We start from the raw sequence: 21129 nt of genomic DNA on the forward strand, positions 1-21129 counted from the left end.
TTGCTTAGTGTCTTGGCTCCAGCTAGTTCTGAGAGCTACATAATAGACCCTTGTAAAGGTGAGCTTGGCCTCCTTTAGGAGGCTTCCAAGGAAGCTGCACATGACTGCAGGCAAAACGACAGAGTCTGAGCAGGAGTTTTCCACCTCAGGGACAGATAAGCATACAGATCATAGGTAATAAACTCTCTGGATGAAGTGATTTCCTCTCTCAAAAAAAACTATTCTTGTTTTTGATCTGGGTAGCTTTAGTGGCTTTTGCTAGACCCCTTGTGAACAGAAAGATGGAGGACCTGACTGAGGTGAGGGGTTGTCGAGGGCAGTGAGCTGGCTCCGTATGGGCTCTCTGCAGGGCAGCTCCTGTGTGACTTTGTTAGCCAGGAAATATCCTGGAGACGGCAGTTAAGGGGTTTTCCCACCTAGCTTGTGGCATGGGACTGAACTGCTCCGTGAATAACTTCCCCAAGGGGAAGATGCAGCAGCGATAGATCCAGGAGCAATGAAATTACCTCCGGAGAAACTTCCACTGTGCTCTGCAGGTTTTCATGAAAAGCAAATGCAGCGCCTGATTGTTGTGTTTTTTAGCTAGCCAGAAGTAATTTGCTTGGCTTCCTGTTGGGATTCTGGTTTTTCTTCTCTGCCGGTGAAAAATCACCCACACTTCTTGCTGAGGGTTTTAAGAAGTTTCTTGTACTTAGAAAACGAAAGGGAAGGCCTGAGATTCACAATTTGGCCAGCAATGATGCTGATTGCATTTAGGCTTCCTCAAAAAAGAGGGGGAGGGAGGACGGAGAAGGAGGTTTGATCATACACAGATGCCCATCAGCCAAGTCATAACTTCAGACGTGGTAAAGGTCAGCAGATTAGTGAAAGGGCTGGCTTTCCAGAGCTGTAATCACTGGTCATGCAGTGCCGCAAGGCAGCAAGGGGATAGCCGACTTAAACGAAGCAAATCCATCTCCTTGTTCTTTTTTATGCCCACTGTGCAGAGCCTCTTCAGATAGCTGCGTCCTCGGGCTTAGGCAGCGCCGCGAGCAGAGCGGGCGCCCTGCAGCCTCGTGCTGGCATGTTCCGGCCTGTTGGCCGGAGGCTGTGAGCTTGCGGGGCTGCGACCTGTGTGCCATCACCTTGTAAAGCCATTCCTGCACTGCCACATTTCTGGTAGGCTGTGCCTTTGAAGCTGTTCTGGCTGCCGAGATTATCTGCATTGGGCCCCTAGCTCCTGCTTTCTTCATGATTTCATGCAGTGATTTCATGATTCTTCTTTTGTCAGATCAAGGGGTGGGTTCTCCCCCTCCCACTGAAGAACTGTTATCATCTTGAGGTTGATATGAAAGCCCCAGATTGATGCAGGACAGAGCGCACAGATTACTTGGGTCTCTGTGGTATCTTTACAAATCAGAAGCTTTGGGACTTTTTCAGTGACAGCCCAGGGGATTTGTTCATCTTTCGCTCGGGCAGTGATGGCACCGACATCTCGCGTTTCTTTCTGAGAGCGTGCAAATGTTGATGTAGCTGCAAGAAATCTCTTTAAAGTGAAGTACCTTTTACTAAGCAGATGGCACAAAGCATTAGAGAAAAGGGATTTGTAACAAACAGCTGGCACACACAGAAGTCGCATCTGATTTGTGGTTTACAACAAGCCATGTTTATGATCAGTTTTTGGAATCGGTGTGAATTGCAGCCCCAGCTGCCGTGGCGGCAGACGATGCTGGTAAGCGGATGGACAGAGGAACCACCGCTATCCTCTCACCTGCTGAGGCCGCCCAGCTTTCTGCTGGTTAAACTGCAGCATTTTCGATGAAGGCACTGTAAGGAGGAACCATTTCTATTGAGAGCACTCGTGTTCCCTTGCACCCCGTGTTTTGCTCAGCTGCACCAACCATAGCCTGCACTGCACCAGCGAGTTCCTCTGTCTCCCGGAGATGACAAATTGACCCAGCTGCAGGGAAGAGTCACTCTGGCATTGTTCTACTAAGGACCAGATAACAGAAGATGCCTGTCCTTTCCCAACTTTCTGAACTATGCCCCTGGCATCTACGGTCAGCGTTAATTGCATCCTAAAAGCAGGAGAGCAAATAAGAGGCATGTGATAGTTTGCCAAATTATGGAATTTCTCCTTGTGCATTTCTGGGTGGAGGAGGAAACAAGGAAGGCAATTTTACACCGAACTGTTTGGGAACGCCTACTGCTCTCCCTCCCGCTCCAGTCTATTTAGCCTCCAGGAGGCCGTGCCTGGAGCCACCTCTCTGCAGGACTCCCAGCTGCCTACGGTGAGAGAGCGTCTGGCCTCTGGGAAGATGAACTGCAGCAGGTACCCAGTGGATGTGAAGGCTGTAGGCGTGATGCAATGCCAAAAGCAGAAGGTACTTTAACCTGATGGTTTTTTTTCCCTTAAGCACTGTTTACCAATTAGGAAACTACAGGGCTTTTTCAGTTACTCTTACAGGGGTATGTTTCTCCTTTCTATTGCAGTGCTGGAATGAGGGTGTTATTATCTAGGCAAGGGCTCTTTTAGATTTGTTTTTCAATGGTCAATATCATAAGAAAATGATCGTCTTGGATTCTGCTGTCTTTCTGTGGACAATTTCTTAACTTTCTTCTCATTTCAACAATGATCACCTGTGGCCCTAAAATTAAGGAAATATTTTGTGTAGATCTAGTTTAAAATTTTGTTTTTAATGTGCCAGTCTTGCAGCCTGAAACCAGAACTTAGCCGAATGCTGGTTGCTTGAAAGCATCCGATATTGAACAGCATGACTAAAAATGCATTTCTTTTCTCTTTTTTTGTTCAGAACTACATGATGTTTGTGTCCTGGTCAGACAGAAACAACATTCTCATCTACCGGACAGTTGAAGAATTTAAGAGATTCCATGTAAGCGAAGAACTGCCTGAAAATAATATTCACATCCTAGGGAGGGAGGGAGGCAGGCAGGCAGGGAAAGAGCTCAGCCATGTGAAGGGGCTTCAAAGCGCCATTATTCTCTCTTTCTGTCTCACTTTCAGAAAGACCTGAAGAGAAAATTCCCCATTGAGAGTGGTTCGCTGAGGAGATCTGACCGGACTATACCCAAGTTTAAAGGTAAGGAGGCCAAATCTTCCATGGACATCAAAGACCAAGAAACATGATAAAGCTGTTCAGGCCAGTCATAACTAACGACGTAGATTTCAGTCGCTGAGTCTGACCTTCTCTGAAGCAGATTAACAAATAGCTTCTGCTTGTTACACAGTGTAACTGGATCATATCAAAGCACTGGGGTCTATTGTTGACTTAAAATGATCTAGAAAGACTTTTTTTTTTATAGATAAATACACTCGGTAAACGAACACATAACAGTTTAAATATTGGCCCAGGCACCTTGGAACATTGACTTGTGAACAAAGACAAACTTTAGATATTCAAAAACTGTATCAGGAGCTCTTTAAAATGATAGGAAGGCACAAATATTGACAGCCACTGTCTCTGCTCCTGGCAATTTGGGCCTGTGCAAAGATGGGCGCTAGGTGAGGGCACCAGCACGTAGAGGCAGAAAGTGCTGCTCTCAAGGCATCCAGATCCGTTCTCTCATACCGACTTGGCCTTTCTTATTTTAAAGACGCAAGTGTGAAGCAGAGAAAGAGCGGGAAGTTGAACAGGTCCTTGGAGAGATTAAAACTGCTGGAAACTTACTCCCAGGAGCTGCTGAAAATGGATGCTAAGATCTCCCAGAGTGAAAGTGTGGTTCAGTTTTTCAAGGCACAAACCCAAGATCTAGATCCTTCCTTTCCTGAAAACAGGTATGAATCTGTGTTTTTCTTGTTGGTATATCTCTACTCTGTAACATGTCTGTTTCATGGATGGATAGAAGAGAAATATCAGCTGCATTTGGCTGGTGGGGAAAAGCTGTCTCTTTCTCTCTCTTTTTTTTTTTTTTTTTTGCTTTGAGAATGTTTGCCATTTTTTAGCACTGAAGTAATTAGGAACGAGGAAAAAGGGAAGTGCTGGCAAATGGGAAGGATGCCATTAAGTAACTCAGCTTTCTAATAACTGTTGCCCTTGTTCCTTGCACTTTTTTCTTTTATTCTGTTTCTTTCTTGATGATCAGTGTGTCACACTCAGCATTTTCTTATTTTTCTGACTTTGCTGGCATATTTAGGCAGCAGAGGAGGGATGGTCTGGTGATTGCTTTGAGACCTTTGGGTGCTGCTTTTGGGTGCCTTTTTTTAGTCTATTGCATAGACATGACTTTCCCCAAAATAAATAACAAACCCAACCTTCCAGGTGGCTTTTTAGTAAACCAGTGCTTAACTTTATTTTTCAGTGTTGTGATCATGCCATCAGAAATTGGAGGAGAAAGGAAAAAACAGCCACAGCAACCTCTCTCCTCTATTACGCACCCACAGGCATCTCAGAGCTACAGATGCATTGAAACCTTTGAAACCAAAGACACAAAAAACAAGACTTTCAAAGTTGCTAAGAGGGAAATTGTTGAAGTGCTAATCAAGGACATGACCGGTATGTTTAACTGGGATTCTTCTGTTTCAGTTTCAGGGACAGATGTTAAAAGATTTCTAGCTTGATCCATAGCTTGGCAAATGGTATGTTTATAACAGCATTTGTAGCATCACTGGTTTGGCTGTGTGTTTGTGCATGTAATGCACTTACCTGGCTTTATCAAGGATGAAAGAATAAGTGCTGGGGCTTTTTCTAGCAGAAACAGGGAAGGAGTTTGAGCTGAGACTTGAGGCCTTATTCCCAGCCCAAGCTGAAAGCTTCTCAGATTTTGCTTTGTGGACCCCAACACACTTGCCTGGTGGAAAACACTGGTCTCGATGGAGCTCTGCCAAAGTGTCAGTATGACATTTGACAGTCGCTGAACTGGTCTGCAGAACTTCTCTCCTGTCTCCTTTTCATGGCTGGGGCAGCCCTTACCCAGGGTTTACGGTCATTTCTCCTGTGATACTTAGGTCTACCTCTTGCAGGTTCTTAAAAACTTCCTTTTGCTGTTTGCTGCAGGGTGGTGGCTAGTGGAAAATGCAGACAAGCAGATAGCCTGGTTCCCAGCCCCGTACCTGGAAGAGATTGACACCCACAAGGACATCCAGAATGCCTTGAGCTCGAAGAAAGAGGGTAAGTCTACTTATGGCTACTGTGACCCAAAGCTTCCCTCGCTGTTCTGCGCTCCCAACTACACCATGTTCCTCCCTTTAAAAAAAGGGGGGAGGAGGGGAGGAGCTGCAAAAATACACTTTAACCATTGGCTGAAGCCCCTGCCTGGATTTCTGTAGCTCTGATTTTTTTAGTCATCTCTGCCACCGGCTGTGGGTGGCTGAGCAAATAAATCACTTACTGGGACAGTGCTACTGTGCAGCTCTGCTGCACGCCACGCCTGCTGACCTGATCTTTCACAGAGGTGGGGGCATCTTGTAATAGTTATTTGTGTAACTATTAGCTTTAACTATTAACTTAGTTAATTTTTCTTTATTAACTTATTACTTGTGTAACTAATAGTTACACATGTACCAGTGTGCTCTGCACACTTAGTTTCCCTGTAGCTGAGAGTTACCTGCTTCTTTCCCGTCTTACAGGTCACACTAGCTTACAGGTGCAGAACTGGGAACTTCCTGCGTTGCTGGAGGATGCTGCCCCTCGTAACCTCTCAGGGCTGCATGTTCTCTCTCCATCTCTGTCCTGGGAAGGGAGCCGTGTTCACAGTGCTGACACTCACCTGTCAGAGGGCCAGCATGTAGCCTATCTGCTGATTTCTTATCTATCAAAGCCTCCCCAGACCTCAGGCTGTGCTTGCACACTCAGCAGACAGGCAACGTTCTGGTCTATTTTCCTTCCACACTTTGCCGTGATTTTTTCTCCACAAAGCAGAAATATCTCCCCCTTCTTTCTCCAGGCAGCTTGTATTTTGCTGTGCGAGCCTATGAGTCTCAGAAGGCAGACGAGCTCTCTCTGAACAACGGGGTCATCGTGGAGGTGGTTAGGAAATCTGACGATGGCTGGTGGCTGACCCGGTAAGGAGGTTTCCTGAAGCTGTCATTCAGTGTTCCCCGAGAGCACGTTACCTGCTGCAGGTGCTCTTTGCCTGTTCCTCCCCAAGCAGTGTGCAGAGAAGCTCTCACCGAGTTGACTGTCCCTTGGCTAGGGACAGTTTCCCCTTCTTTATGTCCTGTATGCAGTTGTGGGCTGAATCCTCGCCAACATCCACCACCTTGAGTGCACTCCTCCTCCCTCTTGAGTCTCAGGTGGGAGAAGGGCTCTTCTTTTCAGTGTTGCTTTCCATCCTGCCCCTCTCAGGTACAATGGACGTACTGGCTACATCCCCTCCATTTGCCTCCAGCCCTACAAGAATCCTCACAGCAGGCTCCAGACCATTGTGAGCTGCGGGCTCAACGCCTCCACCCCTAACCTCTCCTCCTCCGTGGGGGCTCTTCAGGCCCTGGATGAGGCGGCAGGAGAGAGTGTGGTTCAGACTTGCCCTCCCCTTGGCCAGACTGAAGAAGGAACTTCTTTGAGAAGCAGATCAAGATCTCTGCCCAGGGCCAGTTCCACTCCAGATTTGGAGACCGATAGCTCATCTCTCAGCTCGGGGAGCGGGAGCGAGCGGGACGGCAGGCCGGACTGGAAGCCTGACTTATCAAGGTCTCTGCCTGAAGTTGAGCAGGCCAGGAGCTCTTCCCTGGGGAAGGCCTTGGCCACACACAGCAGCAAATCCCCACACCTCACCCACAAAGACAGGAATGATTCCGGCTTTGTGGAGTCATCTGCAGTTGATTTAAGTTACTCCCTCGCTGACTCAGACTTGGCTGCCTGTGTCCCCAAGGTGCCTGTGCGTCCCTCAGCCCATGAGATTCTTCAGAAGTGCAGCACCGTCACGAAGCGAGCCATGCAGCAGTCAGCCTCCCGGCCAGCCCTCCTGGCTCTGCACACTCTCCAGAGCACGCAGTAGCGTGCCTGTGCCTCGGAGAGGTACAGCTGCTGCCCAGGCCAGCACCACGGCTGAAACAAAATGCCAGGCACCCTCCTCGCCGCAGCTGCAGGCAGCTGGCACGAGGAGGGTCAGTGCTGGGGACTGTCGCTTTTTAAGGACATAGTGTTTAACTCCTGACGGAACAGACTACGTTTGTGAACGTTACTCAACAGGAGTAACGCTTACAGGTTACGCTTAATCGTTCTGCAGCTTGCAGGGGAAGGCCGAGGAGTGTGGAAGGGCTCTTATGCCTGTGAGTGGTCTGGATCTGCTGAATGGATGTCAGAACACAAAATACCTAGTGGCTAGAAACTTCATCTTTGACCTTTCCCTATAGAGATGTCTGTGCAGGCACAGAAGAAAACACAGTTACAGTATAGTTTGTTTCCTTACTGGGTAAGTTGCCTGGGGCCAGAGCTCCTGTTAATGAGTAAAACATCCCCCTTTCAAGGGGGTTCTGACATTTGCTAAAATTTTCAGTAATTCCTACTACTAAACTCATTTGCTAAAACTGAATTAGAAAAATAAAAAAAATTAAGACTTCTATATAGATTGCTACTTCTGATTTTAGTTAATCTTCTAGGTATCTGTTAATTTTTCTGAAACAAACATTTTAACCAATGTGCAAGGTTTTTTGTATTGTTCTAGATTATATACATTTCTGTCTCGGAAATAAACGAAAACACATGTAAATAGGGGACTGCTTTTTTTTTTTTTTACATTTTAAAATACTGCTTTTTTTTTTTTACATTTTAAAAAACTTAGTTTGGGAATTAAAATTGTGCTTATCTCCCTCCCAGATGCTAACCTTCTTGGGGGGGGGGGGGCGGGGGGGAGGGATGAGACCTGTTTTGGGACAGGGTACATTTTGCCCAAGCAAAGAAAGTTGTCAACGCTTAGACATAAAAATAATCTATACACACTCCCCAGCTGGGCTTTGGGACATGATACAACACTGTGAGTAGCGTGCAGGGATCCCATCTTATTACAGTGGATTTAAAGACTTAAAAAAAGGCTTGTTCAGAGCCACATTCTTTTTTCCAAACTAACCACTATCTTCCTGGCTCTGCCTGCAAGGTGCAGGATGCTGTATGGGAAGACAGACCTCAAAATTCAGCCTGTTAAAATATAATGGGAAACCTGAGCTTGGACAAAGGACTGACCCCCTTCCTCACATTAAGCCCCAAAGAGTCTATAAAGAGATACTGGGCTTGTTTACCTTTTTAAAACAAACTTTTAAAAAAATAATAAAAAATACAAATATTCCAGTTGTCATGCATGGTGGGAGAGCTGGCCAAGTTCATCTCTCCCCCCAGGAAAGGGCAACTGGTTGAAGGGTCATAAAGTCACATCTTCCTGCTGGGATGCATCAGCCAGTCTCATGTTTTGCCACATGAAATCAATGAACATGGAGGCCTGCAGTAATCGGCTCAGTCTCTGGAAATGGCGCTCTGCAGAGAAAGAAAACCAATGGTTGACACCACAGAGGGGCAAGTTCACCAGGAGAAGGAGGTGCAAAAATTCTTCTGTTTAGACCAAGGCAAACTGGGAACATCCACAACACAGGAGGAGACCTCAGCCTCACAGACTATGAAAAACTATTTGTCAGTGTTGGTAAAGAGGCCAGGAAGTGCTAATAATCAGGTAGCGCCAGGATCAAGATAACAGAACTGAGCAGCGTAAGAGCTCAGAGCTCAAAGGAGCAGAGGGCAGCTGAGATTGCGTACAATGAAGCGCTGGGCATGTCATCACAGGCATCACCAGCTCTGAGCTCCCAACAGATCCAACAGGCTGACCCACCAATGACCCGAACGTTCCCCCAGCATGACTCACCAGTGTAAGGCAGCAGGGACTCCACAGCAGTTTTAATGCCCGAGTACTGCAGGAGGCAATCTGGTGTTTCGTGCTTTAGGAGGGTTTCAATGACAGCCTGGGCCTCGTGACAGTTCCGAGAGTTTGTATTCCACGTCACCAAGAATGTTAACACCGCCTCTAGGGAGGAAGGAGGCAATTTGTACATGCTAGCTGGGCTGAGGGCGCTGCACCCTGCAAGAGAGGCCAGGCTAGAAAGCACCTCTCGTACCTTAGGGAGCAGTTCAGCTCCCATGCACGATGACTGACAAGCCTGGAGAGGTCAAAGAGCTATATGGAGAACCCTTTCCTGAGCTGTCACGGGGATGTCCTAAACAAGGGGGCGGGTAAGGTAGGGCAAAGCCCTTTGGGCAGATGTGACAGAAGGAAAGCAGATTTTGGGGTGCGGCAGTTATGACTTGGTGATTAGCTCAGTGCACTTGTCTCTCAATGCAGGACGGTCTCAGATGATGCAGCACCAAGGGGCACGGCCATGTCAGAGGCTGATGACCTCAGACTAGCTCATAGCAGTTTCTGGTGTTTATCACGAGTAGCACCATAACCAAGAGGCTGGCCCTGGGCAGCAGTCCTGCTCAATGTCGGTGGGAGCTCACTGGTGAAAGACAAGTCTAGGGAGACTCTTCTTTTAATTTTAGTTGAGAAAACAAGTCCCTCACCTGAAAGGTTTTAGTGTATAAACCATGTTGCAACAAACCTTTTTGATCCTTCCGCAGCCGAAGGATGTTCTCTTCCAAGTGCTTTCTCCCATCGATTTCCTTGAGGATGGCTGCAAAAGAGAGAAATGAAGAGGCAAGGAAAGAAAAAGAATTTCAGTTCAAGAGCAAGATTCCTGCCCTCCTTCTGCACTGAGGATCCTGAAGGAAATAGCATGCAGGCTCACAAGAGCCTGTGGACAGAGAGAGAGGCCAATACACTTTAGATACACAGCTACCTTCCCTTCTGGCCGTTCTAAACCTGCAAGCACTTCAGTATGTGATCTGAACATCCCTCTGTTGGAACAGGCTTTCTCAGGCATAAGAGTGGCTCCTGACGTGCTGTTTAACCTGTCTGTCCATGTACCAGAGGAGAGACAAAACTCCTGCCAACTCACTGCATGTCTATGCAGAGCCTGGCTTGGGAGGAGCTAAAGCCACCACCCTGACACCCAGTGCTGCTGAGAGCCCCTCACACACAGCAGCTGATTTTTCACATGAGCCCCTGACCCCAGGCAAAGAGAATCAAATAACAGGTAGCTCCTGTATAAACTCTTGAGTGTAGGTTGCTACGCTGGGAATGACAGCTGGCCAGACTTCTAACATGAGACTTAGTGCTCCTCAGCAATCAGCCATGCCTGTCACACTCGGAGGAACAGTGACATCTGATGTCCCTGCTGTGATGGATCCCTTCTAAAACGCACCCATAGTTTGAGAGCTGGGAGACCGTTTGTTATCAGGAGCACTAAGCATTGATTTCAGTTAGGAAAACAGGAGTGATATGAGAAAGGGAAAACAAAAGTTCTCAGACAATTAGGCTTTGTAGTCTTCACCTACCTGGAAGAGATGTTCTGAAATGCTAGAAGCAGACAATGCCTTCAGAGCTTAACATGGACTCACCTTTGACCACCATCAACACTGTGTGTGGACGATCCAGAGAGATTGCCAAACCTAAAGCTTTGAGATATCTTTTCTCATGAAGCAGGTTAGAAAGCTCTTGTTCTCTGGAAAACAATTTGGGTCAAGAGAATGTCAGAGGAGTATTTGGTTGATGTAGCAAAACGCTATGCAGAAAGTAAATTGGGCAACAATAGCGTGCAGAAGCGTAAGCCAAGAAGTTAATACCGCTTTCCAATGAACAGCTCAGCGCCCTCATTGTGCAGATAATTACCCTGGCACGTTGAAGGACTCCCTGAGCTATTCAGTGCTGGCTGATGCAGGAGGAAATGAATGATAATAGGTTTCAGCAGTTTGACTTGGCTTATCTCAGCAGTACGTAAACATGAAACTAATCGATTGTCAAGCTGACGGTATTGTAAGCAAGGCTTTACAGTAACTAAAGATAAACTACAAGGTAGAAGAAGAGACTACTGCAATTTGATATCACCTAAATAGTTAAACAACAGACTCCATAGATTAGAAGGAACTGGATGACCAAGTGTGGACAGTCTCATTGGGCAGAAGTCGCCTTTTCACAGCCCGCCACTCTACAGTATCAACTTACTTCATAATCTGCTCTTCCTGTTTAGCTTGTGCCTCTTCCTGTTCAATTTCAGTGACATCCTTTAACAGACCAGAACACAATCACATCAAATCTTGCTTTAATACGGATGAATTTTTGTTTAGCCTTCAAGTGATCAGAAGATTTTTGTAGAAAGATCTTCAGGTCAAATAATTGCTAAATCTACCAACTCACAACTTCCTTCCAAATGATCTTTAGAACACCAGTGCTTGGGCAGGCTGCTAAGGCTCACCTGCCGTCTGGGTGTGCGCTCCCCACCCTCCCCCCCAAAAAAAATAGAAATCAAGACATGCCTTACTGAACCAATTTCAAAATGCAGAAAATGAGGGGAGCGCGCATGTCATGCTGGAAACAGGGTTAGGAACAAACCACTGGGATCCTGATCTCTGCACTGCATTCTGATTACTAACCTAGAGAGGAAACAGAAAGACTCCATACTGTACCTTCCACAGCGTGATGCAGGAGTCACTGGATGCTGTCACAACCATGTCATCTTGCTTGTTGGAGTGAAGACCCCAGATTTTATCTTCATGACCATCTAATGTTTTCACACACTCATTTGTTTTAATTGTCCAGAGTTTTAAGAGACCATCAGAACCGCTTTTGGAAGACAAAAAACCAGAACTAATTAACTCAGAGGATCACTAGATAGATCCATTCTTGCTCTGCCTTGCCTCCAGTACTGGATAAACACTTCTCATTCCATTGCCTTCCAAACGGGAAGCAAAACCAACTACAGATGTCAAGAGAGCTTAAGAATCTAAAGCCATGCAGCTCTGAAGGCAGGGCCCAACTTTAGAGGCTCTCCAATAGCAGAAAAAGGCACTAGCTTATTAAAACTCATTCCAAACAAGATACACTGCCTTTCCAGTGTTACTAAGATCTCTCAAGTGATTCCTTCTTGGAAAAACCTATTACTTACATATCACCATAAGCTCCAATATTCCAGTCTCCCACATTTCAGCTTTTCTGTAAGGAAAGGCAGCACAGAGGACAAACTGAGGCCCAGAAAAGCTACATTATGTCCTGCTTCTAGCTAGAGCACCAACTTTTGCAGGTACCAATTCCAACTGTTTAACTCTTGCTGCTTTTCCCTCGCCAAAGACAGTAGGGTGAGGTGCACCCTTGGCTCTGCTCAGCTACAGTGTATCTCACCAGCTCAGCAATGTCAGTGGAGGTAACTAGAATCTGCAGCATAACTGGAGAACTAGAGGAAGATAAGCTAGTCCATGCAAGAAGCTTAGCAGAAACAGGAGATTTTCCTATCAGATTTTCCAAAACTAAATCCATTGCTCAAGACTCTGCTCTCTTGCTGCTGACATCATCTAAGGGACTTCCTTCCTGATTAGTTTTAATAGCTTTCTTTGATGTCCTGACTTACCTGCTAAGCAGCTGTGTCCCCCGGCTTACAAAAATGATCTTCAGTACAGAGGCATCATGACCTTCAAAAGTCTGGAAAATAGGAAGTTCAAGAGAGTTGTTGCCAGGCTTTTCAAAGACAGCCTTCTCTAAGGGGATGAAATGTACTCCCACAGCCCTAATAGGTAAGGTCCAATAAGCAGCCTCTACTCTTGGGACTTTCTCTTACTGTAGGTTGAAAGGGCAGTAGAATATGCCTTGTCCACATAGCATTTTTTCAAAAGACCTGCTTGCTTAAACTTGTTGCACAAGGCTAAATTGCAAGCGGTCTGAACAGCGAGACCAGCTGCCTAAGTCATCTTCTAAAAGGTTGATTCCCCTGACGCTCAATAAAGCACACACTCAGAGGCACATGAGGTAACACCGCCGGGCAGAAGTGGCACAGAATAAGCAACTGCCTTCTCATTGTCTTAGCGAGATGCTGTCGGACTGCACAGATAACTCTTCTGTGAAGACCGAGTGTCAAACAAATTTCTGTGTTTTTCCTTCATGCCTACAGCTGTGTCAGGCATAGCCAACTTTCTTTCCAAAATTGGATTATGCTTTTCCCCTACAATCCACCATGTTGCTCTTCAGTCAGCTAGAAAAGAAAGATCACTTAGGCAAATACTTTTGTCCCGGAGCTTTCCAGGCAGCTCATGCATCCAAGATCCTAGAGAACAAGGCTAGGCCTGGATGGCTATCCCTTCAGCATGGCCACGTTGCTGTATTTCATCCGCACTAACCAGCATATACCTTTCTGAAGCTGCCTTAATCAATCCTCATTTTATGCAAGGTTTTCATAGAGCAAGGGGCAGTCTGAGCTCTCATTACCTTCAGACAGCTGAAGTCCTGAAGACCCCAAAGCTTCAGGGTCCCATCCGCTGAGGAGGTGGCCAAGATCTGATCCACCGGGGAAAACTGCACACACCAGATTCCACGCTTATGTCCAGTGAAGACACCCAACAAGGAGCAATCAGAACAGGACCACAGCTTGGCCAGCCGATCCTGCGAGCCTGTGGCAATGAGCTTGTCATTCGGAGAAACTGCCACACTGTTTATATCCTGGAAAAGTCATACAAGTACAAAGCAGTTTAAGCCTTTGCTGTTGTTATCGAACATTAGTAAATTCAGAGTACAAAATAGGGGAGAAGGATTTAAGTGCCAGTGTTCGTTCAGCCATCCTGACATCCTCAAACTGCTTGGCTTTTACCTATTTTCCAGCTAACTCATTGGACTGCTCATTCCTATTAAACTAGGAAATAGACAAACTGCCAACCATATGATCACCTCAGCATTAAAGAAGAAAGTCTTAACCAGGCTTGGTTTACTTTTGAGAAGAGGGGAAGAGAAAGCCTGTAGCCTGTTGAGTACAAGTGTGAACAGAGGAGAGAATTGTGAGGATCACAGAAGATAGCTAAGAAATGAAAACAAAAGACGGACAAACAAGCAGATTCAGCTGGAATTCCCTGGTCTTCACCTTACAATTAAGTCCTCAGTTTCCTTCCCTGAAGCGTCAGGGTTTCTACTTCACCCAAACTATTGTCCATCTCAACCACTCCTGAACTTACTTGCAAACTCCATGCTAACATTGACCGCATTACTAGATTTACTAGAAATATTTCTATAGAAAAGTACATTTTCAGGCCTGGTGGAGCTCTACCTTGTTGTGACCTCTCTCAGTCACTTGGGCATGAAGGGTTTCTGGACTGGAGATCAAGGCTGCTTTTGCTTTGGAAGTGAGGGATTCCGGGATATTCCAGATCTTGATTGTGCAGTCCTGGCTGCTGGTCACTACAAAGCTTTCTTTCAGTCTGGGGAAAAAAAAAAAGTATAAAAAGAAAAGAAGTGTCAGGTGTAAGGAAGGAAAACAGTGGCTTCACCCGTGCAGAAAAAAGGCCTTCTCTTCCTTGCCCTACCAGGACCTACACTCGTCCAGTCACTCTGCTGGGATGCTAAACAGAGCACTTCAACAATTTTACAAGCTCGCTTTCATTTTCCTGAAGTTCTTGCGATAGCCTACAGCAATTCAGACATTAGTCAAGAGCACTGCTAGCTCTCTTCATTTACACGCTCAGGTATACTGCAGCCCCTGAATAGGCAAGCTGGGCTTCAAAACTATTAGGCAGCACGGAGAAAAGAGAAGAGCTGATTAACAGACACGCTGTTCAAACGAACACCTTCATATACACGTTCTCTCCATTCCCCCACCCTTCCTCTCCAATTTGCTTGAGTTTTACCCATCAACTTATCCAGCTGCTGCTCCTTAAGACAAACAGAAGTTATACTGACAGAGAAGTGCAAGGTCAACAATGTACAGATAGGCAATTTGCATCCAAAAAAATTTCCTTCAAACTCAAAGCACCGTAACAAGCTGGCACCAGGAGCGAACAGCATGGTTCAGAGGCAGGCATTCACCAAAACGTTTATCCTGAGGATCGACAGAACAGGCGCAACTCATGCCTGCAAAGGTAGCTCTGCTAATCTTTATTACCTTGAGCAAGACACAGCGCCCACCCCATGTGCATGACCCAATCCTTGGGCTACACAGATCACTTGTCCATCTTTGTTCATCCGCCAGACTCGAAGGCTTTTATCCTGTAGCGGGAGAAGAGAAACTGCTGTGCTTTTCTGACAAGTAATCAGTCTCATGCATTTACCACATCCGTGAGCCTGGCTAGTCACCGTTTTTAAAGCTAGAACCTGAGCCTGCATTCTTCAGAGCATCTGAGGGCAGACATGGCCAAGCAGGCTGCACCGCAGCTTGGAGGTTTACTTCTGAGCATATCTTTTCTTCCAGTACTTTATCTTGCCCACAGCGCCCCGTCAGCCTCTCACTAATGACATCTCTGAACTGCCATGCAAAAGCAAGAAATGCTTGGAGAACGAGGCACTTTCAGGCAATTAAAGTACAATCAATCAACATTTTCCAAGGGATATTATTAAGAAAAGGATAACGGAAGAACCTTATATTTGGGGGGCATAGCAGATAGGAATTTCCATCTGAACAAAAGCCCTTTCCAGATCACCAAAAAGGAATAAGAGAACTACCCATAAAGATCACTAGAAATAACACTTCATTCAATGAAGAAAAAAGCTTCCATACCTTAGCACAGCTTACAAACATCAGGCCTTTTCTGAAAACATCCAAGGCAAGAATCGTTTCTAAACAGATGAAGAAGAAACAGCTGAACATAAAGCAATACTGTAATGGGACAACAGAAAAGTATGATTAATATGGAGTCTACTGCTTACTGATTGGGGCACAGAGCTTTGAGAGACTTCGGAACATATTTGCATGCATTACAAAGCAACTGGCTGTTTACAGCACTGGTGTGAATCTGTCACGTGTAGCCACAAAACAGCCTTTAAAACTCATGCTCATCTACCTACATCTTTAACTCTAATTTAAATGGATCTCTCTGCTAGTCAAAGGGACTGAACGGATAGACCTGGAAAAGGAAAGCTCATGTTTGCAAAATCAGGACAGCATGAATATATACTTTTTCCACACCACTGCAAAGTACTGTTGTGATGCTGTTCCAGAGAACTCGAGGACTCCAGCCTCCGCGTAACAGTTGTCAGAGAGAAGCTAGATACAGAAACACCTTCACGTCTCCCTCCCACCCACAGCAGAGCTGCCCACGCACACCTGTGTGGCCATAGAGGATCTGACAGTGTGATGTTGCTAGTTCAAACACTTTCAGCTGAGGGCTGTTGGTAGCCACAACAATGTGAGAATCAGCAGGCCCAAGGAACTTCACATCCAGAACCTCATCGTTGTAACCTGCAAACTGAGGATGTTGGAACAGCTTAACAGGGGGAAGTCAGCTGGTTAGAGAAGTACCAAATGGCACCATGCTCAAAGTGGCTGCATTACTGACACCTTGTGTTTAATATTGCCTGAAAATGTTTTATTAGACATAAGCTGGAGCACAGAAGGGGCTTCTGGCCAGGCCTATTATGCACTTTTCTTTTGCCTATGTTTGCTTCTGTGCAATATTCCTTCAAACAACCACACCAGTGAAACTGGCTTTATGGCTTGTAAACATATATGGGAAGCAAGAAACAGTTCAAGGACAGGTAGGAGAAGAGGGAAGCCCTGGACAAAGCTGTCACCAGAAGTAGAGCTGATCCTAAATTGTGCATAAAGGAACAGGAAAAGGGAGACTGAAGATCGTTACCTGCTTCCTGAGCTGGAGAGTTTGAGCATCGTATAAAACAATGTTGTGTTCCACGGACACTGTGACAACTTCATTCCTCTCAGGCACAAGCATGCAGTGGGTCAGACTACGCTCGCTGGCCTCCTCCTTGGATTCCACAGGCTCAAAGGGAGCAGCCTGGGTAAATACGCAGGCGGCTGTGGCAACTTCCCAGATTTTCAAGATGCCTAACACAAACGACGACACAAATTATCTCTCAGAGCCACTGTTTTTGACAATGATCATCCAAGTAGTACCAAAACAAACCCTGGCCTCATCTACTGAAAAAAAGCTACACAGCTTTAAGGCAAGACTGCTAACTGGTCCAATTACAGTGGTGTGAAGGGTCACAGGGATTTTCCTCTTCATTCTAAATCAAACTATTATGATCAATTTAAGTCAATCACAGCACAAGCAGCATGTCCGGCTGCAGACTGTGACAAAACATACATAGCTAAATCAAAACTATACAGTGTGCCCGAGCAATGCGTTCATCCACTACTGTCAGAGAAACTCAGGAGAAGGCTCTGCTCTACAGCCCTTAAGAGTTCGGACCAAGGCTTCTGCCACACAAAGAACGCACGTCCCAGCAATAACGGCAACGTAGGCCTAAAGCATGGTCCTTCCTCAGCCTCTAAATCAGGCAACAACATGGCACAACACTCACCTTTGCTGCCAGCTGTGAGAAAGTGCAACCCTTGGTTCTTCACACCCAGCTGAGAGAACTCTCCTTTTTCAGGTAACAGGACAGCAGCTTCCACACTCTGCAAGAGAGTTGGCCAGGCACTGGCTGAGATTTCAGGGACTAGAGTCCCATTTCAACAAACAAAGCTGTTCAACGCCAGCTAGAGTCAACAGGCCCACACACAACATATGCCACTGCCCCAGATGGCATGGCTACGTAGGAAAGGCAGGCAGACACAACAAAAGAACAAAATTTTCTCATGACTGTCCTTCCTTCCGCCTCTGGCGCTGGGAAAAGTAAAGGCAGTGGCAGCATGTATCTTCTCATGCTCCCCAGAAATAACTCCACTAAGCAAGGAGAGAATGAAAATAACAGCTTTAGAACAGAGTTTAATGACTTCTGTAAAGTACAAGGGAGACAAAGCTTGATTTCACAATACACAGAAACTTAAGGAGAAAGCGGCATCATGGCAACAGTGACCTAGAAACTGCAGAGGATCTCAAAGGAACAAATGAAATGCAATTTCACCTCGTAGACAGGGATAGTTTGTTTAGTTTCTCCCGTTTTCAAGTTCCACACCATACAGATTTTATCACGACCAGAACTGCAAGTTAAAAGAGAGTGTCAGTGTTAATAAAACCATTCACCTCAGGCGCCGAGCGCAATTTCGAAAGGAGTTCTACACCCTTCTGAAGAGGCCCATAACAAAAAAAGATATCAGCCTTCCAGAGGGTGGCATAGCATTGTCACCAGAAACACAGGTACTGAGAGTCTCAGTCACTTCCTTATACCAACCAGCTGGGATTGGGCACCTTCAGCAATCTTTCCCCTCAAAGGACAAACTTCCCAGACATCACAGAAACGCCCTGTTTCTGGCAGGGAGTAGGATGAATGGGACAGAAAGGCTAAGCCTCCACAAGTTTTTACCTGATGAGTGTATTTCTATCTGCAGCAAAGGCCAAGGAGGTGACAGCACTGAAATGGCCACTCAGCACAGCGACACACTTGCTAGAATTCAGGTCCCAGATTCGGATTTTGTAGTCCATTGAGGAAGAGAAAAGTTGCAGACGTGAAATATCAGGGTGGAATTCAACAAGGCTAGATAGAGAGAGATAAAGAGAGACTTGAACAGGGCAGGAATAAGCTATTTGGCATCCCCTCAGCTTTAGCCCAGTATTTAAATATATATTCTACACATAGACTGTGACAGATCAATCAAACCGAATTTGTACTGGGACTTCCTTTGTAAGACTTCATTCATTCCTCTTCTGCCCCCCAGGGAACTTTCAACTGTTCTTTGCTAGCCTTACACTTTCTCACAGTACATCAGTTACCAAGCACAGATATTCCACTAGGATCCTAAGAAACTTCTTGATCAAATTGTTTCCTCTCTAAGCTAAAGTCAGTTTTAGCCTTAGTCCTTCACTAAGCACCTCAAAAAGCAGGAAACAGAAGGGTCTGGGACATGCTCTGAACGATGCTTTACATTCCATTAACTCAAGACATCCACATCAGTCCCAGTGTCCACGCATCACACTAACACCAGAAGAACGGAAGTGACTGATAAATATGACTTGTCCTTACTGTACAACTCCTGAAGATCCTTTTAGGTTGTGGGTGCAGTACTGTTTGATCATATCCCAGATCTTAATGGTGCTGTCACAGCCACCTTGGAAGATAAGGGCATAAAAAAATAAATTATGGAGAAAGGAACTACAAGAGCTTCAATATATCAGCAATTGTAAAATTTCACAAATTACAAAAGCAGCAGAGAGTAAAATGAAACCAGTGACAACCATCAACACCAAGAGGAGCTCAAGGACTACTTTACACTTTCAGAGCAATGGGCAAAACCTGACTGCTTGCAGGCAAGAAACCTCAAGTACAATTAAGTTCCATGTCATGACTGCCTTTCTCCATCTCCAGAGTCCCAGTTCTATGCTGGGACAACTGGGCCACACTGCTTTGTAGATTTCTTATAGTTAATGTTTAAGTAAGTAATACGTTCGAGGTATAACATTAGAATATTGAAAGCATCCTTGTTAAAAGTGAGGCCTTGATAGATACTGCCTAGGCAAAATCTCTTCTGGTTTTGCCTGAATTCAAAAGACCGCTGCCTCACACTGTGTCAAGTTGGGCTAAATTATTCAAATTAAGCAAAAGCACAATGGGCATTCCCATTGCGTGACAATGAAATAGGACTGTACCTGTGGCTAACAACGTTGAAGTGGAGTCAAAGGCCATGCTAGCTATTGGTGCTACATGCACTGCTTTCCACGTGCGAACACACTTGTTCTCTCGCCAGTTCCACTGCTTCAGCAACAGGGCTCGGCTTCCTGTCACAAGGATCTATCCAAAAGCAACACCAAGGAAGATTAACTATTAAGTAGATTTTCTGCAGCGCATCAGCGTGCACCTGGATACACGAAAGGAGCCAGAAATAACTCGGGATGTAAACGCAACATCAATCAATGCAGTCTCTGCAGGCACATACAAAATAGATTAAATTGCGCTTCTGTCCCTGGATCTGTCCCCTATCTTCAGCTGCAGGGATCATTCCCATGTCTGATTTCAACCCGGACCGCAAGCCAGATGGAAGCACCTGATGACACTATATAGAGACGTCTGGAAACAGACAGTGCTTCCAGGCAGACTTCAGCGCTCACCAGCATTATCAGGAGGCCCGAGAGAGCAGTAAAAAAAACCCACAAAGCAAACACATACCTCGTCATCAGGGCTAAGAATGAAGGAAGTAATATCCTCTTGATCATCCTATAAAATTGGAAGGAAAAGACAGTTAAATCCTCTGTGTGGTGCTTCTGAAGGCTCTCAAGACTCTTTTCTACACGCTTCCATTGACACCAAGCACATGTAACAGCTCTGCAGTTGTGCTTACAGAGAACACCAATAACATAACTGTCTGGATTAAGATACATTTCTCATCCTCCCATCTAACTTTCACTCTTGAGAGCTGCAGAAGAACAGCTGGCAAAAAAGGTAAAATACCCTAGGGGCCTTCAAAAACATTCAACAGTTTCAAACGTCATCAGGCATTGGCTCATCTCACCTGTTCGAGGCTGTGAAGAACTGCTCCTGTTTCTATATCGATTATATTCAGCTTGATCCCACAGGGGCAAAACATGAATTTTCCATCGCGGTTTACCTGGAGGGAAGAGAAAGGAAACCAGAAGCATTTACAGGACCAGAGAGGCGAGGCACGTTTAAACAGACACATCACTGTACTAGCGGCCCTCTCTCAAGACTTCGACAGAAGAGAGCAAAGTCGCTCTTCCTACCTGAACTCGTCCTCCTTTGTAGAAAGGCTCGATCTTCCGCGACACGGCATAGCTGAAAGGGAAAAACAAGCAACATGTCCCCGACAGCGCAGATAAAGCGGCTCCTCAACGCCAAACCCGCCGGCGGCTTCGCCACACGCGCTCGGGAAGGGGCCGCCGGCCGGCCCCGGGGCCAGCTCCTCGCCTCAGTCCCGGGGGACCCGCCACCCCGGGACGGTCCCCCCCCGCTCGCCCGCCCGCCCTCACTTGCTCTTGAAGCGCACGGGGCTGCTGGCAGCCCCGGCAGCCGCCATGTTCCTCGCCCCGCGTGCCGGCCGCTTCCGGCGCTCCCCGTTGCCATGGAGAAGGGCGGGACTTCCGGCGCTCGCTAGTGACGCGAGAGGTCACACGGGGGTGGGCGGGGGGAGCCGGCCGCCATCTTGGGTGCGGCCCCGCTCCCCGCCGGCTCCAGGACCGCGCTACCAGCCGTAGGGCCGAAACGCAAGGGCCACGTGGAGCAGCAGCA

At 46.4% G+C, this 21129-nt stretch overlaps 2 protein-coding genes across 2 annotated transcripts; one reads left to right on the forward strand and one right to left on the reverse strand.

The window, feature by feature from the left end:
* The first annotated feature begins 2240 nt into the window (after window positions 1-2240).
* On the forward strand, window positions 2241-7647 carry NOXO1 (NADPH oxidase organizer 1). The gene is made up of 8 exons (XM_009666015.2): window positions 2241-2363; window positions 2793-2873; window positions 3005-3080; window positions 3595-3775; window positions 4300-4493; window positions 4995-5108; window positions 5884-6001; window positions 6285-7647. Exons 1-8 carry the CDS (start codon window positions 2298-2300, stop codon window positions 6934-6936), a joined length of 1482 nt encoding a protein of 493 aa, XP_009664310.2. The 5' UTR covers window positions 2241-2297; the 3' UTR covers window positions 6937-7647.
* A 133-nt stretch (window positions 7648-7780) lies between these two features.
* TBL3 (transducin beta like 3) lies at window positions 7781-20973 on the reverse strand. The gene is made up of 22 exons (XM_068909273.1): window positions 20871-20973; window positions 20625-20676; window positions 20396-20491; window positions 20053-20100; window positions 19536-19677; window positions 18913-18997; window positions 18256-18426; window positions 17857-17932; window positions 17311-17407; window positions 16626-16831; window positions 16094-16235; window positions 15548-15606; window positions 14936-15039; window positions 14105-14255; window positions 13276-13506; window positions 12425-12495; window positions 11487-11643; window positions 11026-11084; window positions 10422-10525; window positions 9524-9595; window positions 8791-8949; window positions 7781-8408 (listed from the first exon to the last, which is right to left on the reverse strand). Exons 1-22 carry the CDS (start codon window positions 20915-20917, stop codon window positions 8296-8298), a joined length of 2442 nt encoding a protein of 813 aa, XP_068765374.1. The 5' UTR covers window positions 20918-20973; the 3' UTR covers window positions 7781-8295.
* Window positions 20974-21129: the final 156 nt, after the last annotated feature.

The sequence above is a fragment of the Struthio camelus genome, chromosome 15, assembly GCF_040807025.1.
Source record: "Struthio camelus isolate bStrCam1 chromosome 15, bStrCam1.hap1, whole genome shotgun sequence".
In the NCBI taxonomy this organism is placed as follows: Eukaryota; Metazoa; Chordata; class Aves; order Struthioniformes; family Struthionidae; genus Struthio; species Struthio camelus.

What these genes read in the sequence shown, in the direction of transcription:
- TBL3 (XM_068909273.1), bottom strand. Translation starts at nt 20,917, where the DNA reads ATGGCGGCTGCCGGGGCTGCCAGCAGCCCCGTGCGCTTCAAGAGCAA. An exon ending in GGATCTTCAGGAGTTGTACA is followed by an intron (nt 18,427 to 18,912) that starts GTAAGGACAAGT and finishes CTCTCTATCTAG; the next exon opens with CCTTGTTGAATTCCACCCTG. An exon ending in AAACTATCCCTGTCTACGAG is followed by an intron (nt 17,408 to 17,856) that starts GTGAAATTGCAT and finishes ACTCTCTTGCAG; the next exon opens with AGTGTGGAAGCTGCTGTCCT.
- NOXO1 (XM_009666015.2), top strand. Translation starts at nt 2,298, where the DNA reads ATGAACTGCAGCAGGTACCCAGTGGATGTGAAGGCTGTAGGCGTGATG. An exon ending in AAGAATTTAAGAGATTCCAT is followed by an intron (nt 2,874 to 3,004) that starts GTAAGCGAAGAA and finishes TCTCACTTTCAG; the next exon opens with AAAGACCTGAAGAGAAAATT. An exon ending in GCTAATCAAGGACATGACCG is followed by an intron (nt 4,494 to 4,994) that starts GTATGTTTAACT and finishes TGTTTGCTGCAG; the next exon opens with GGTGGTGGCTAGTGGAAAAT.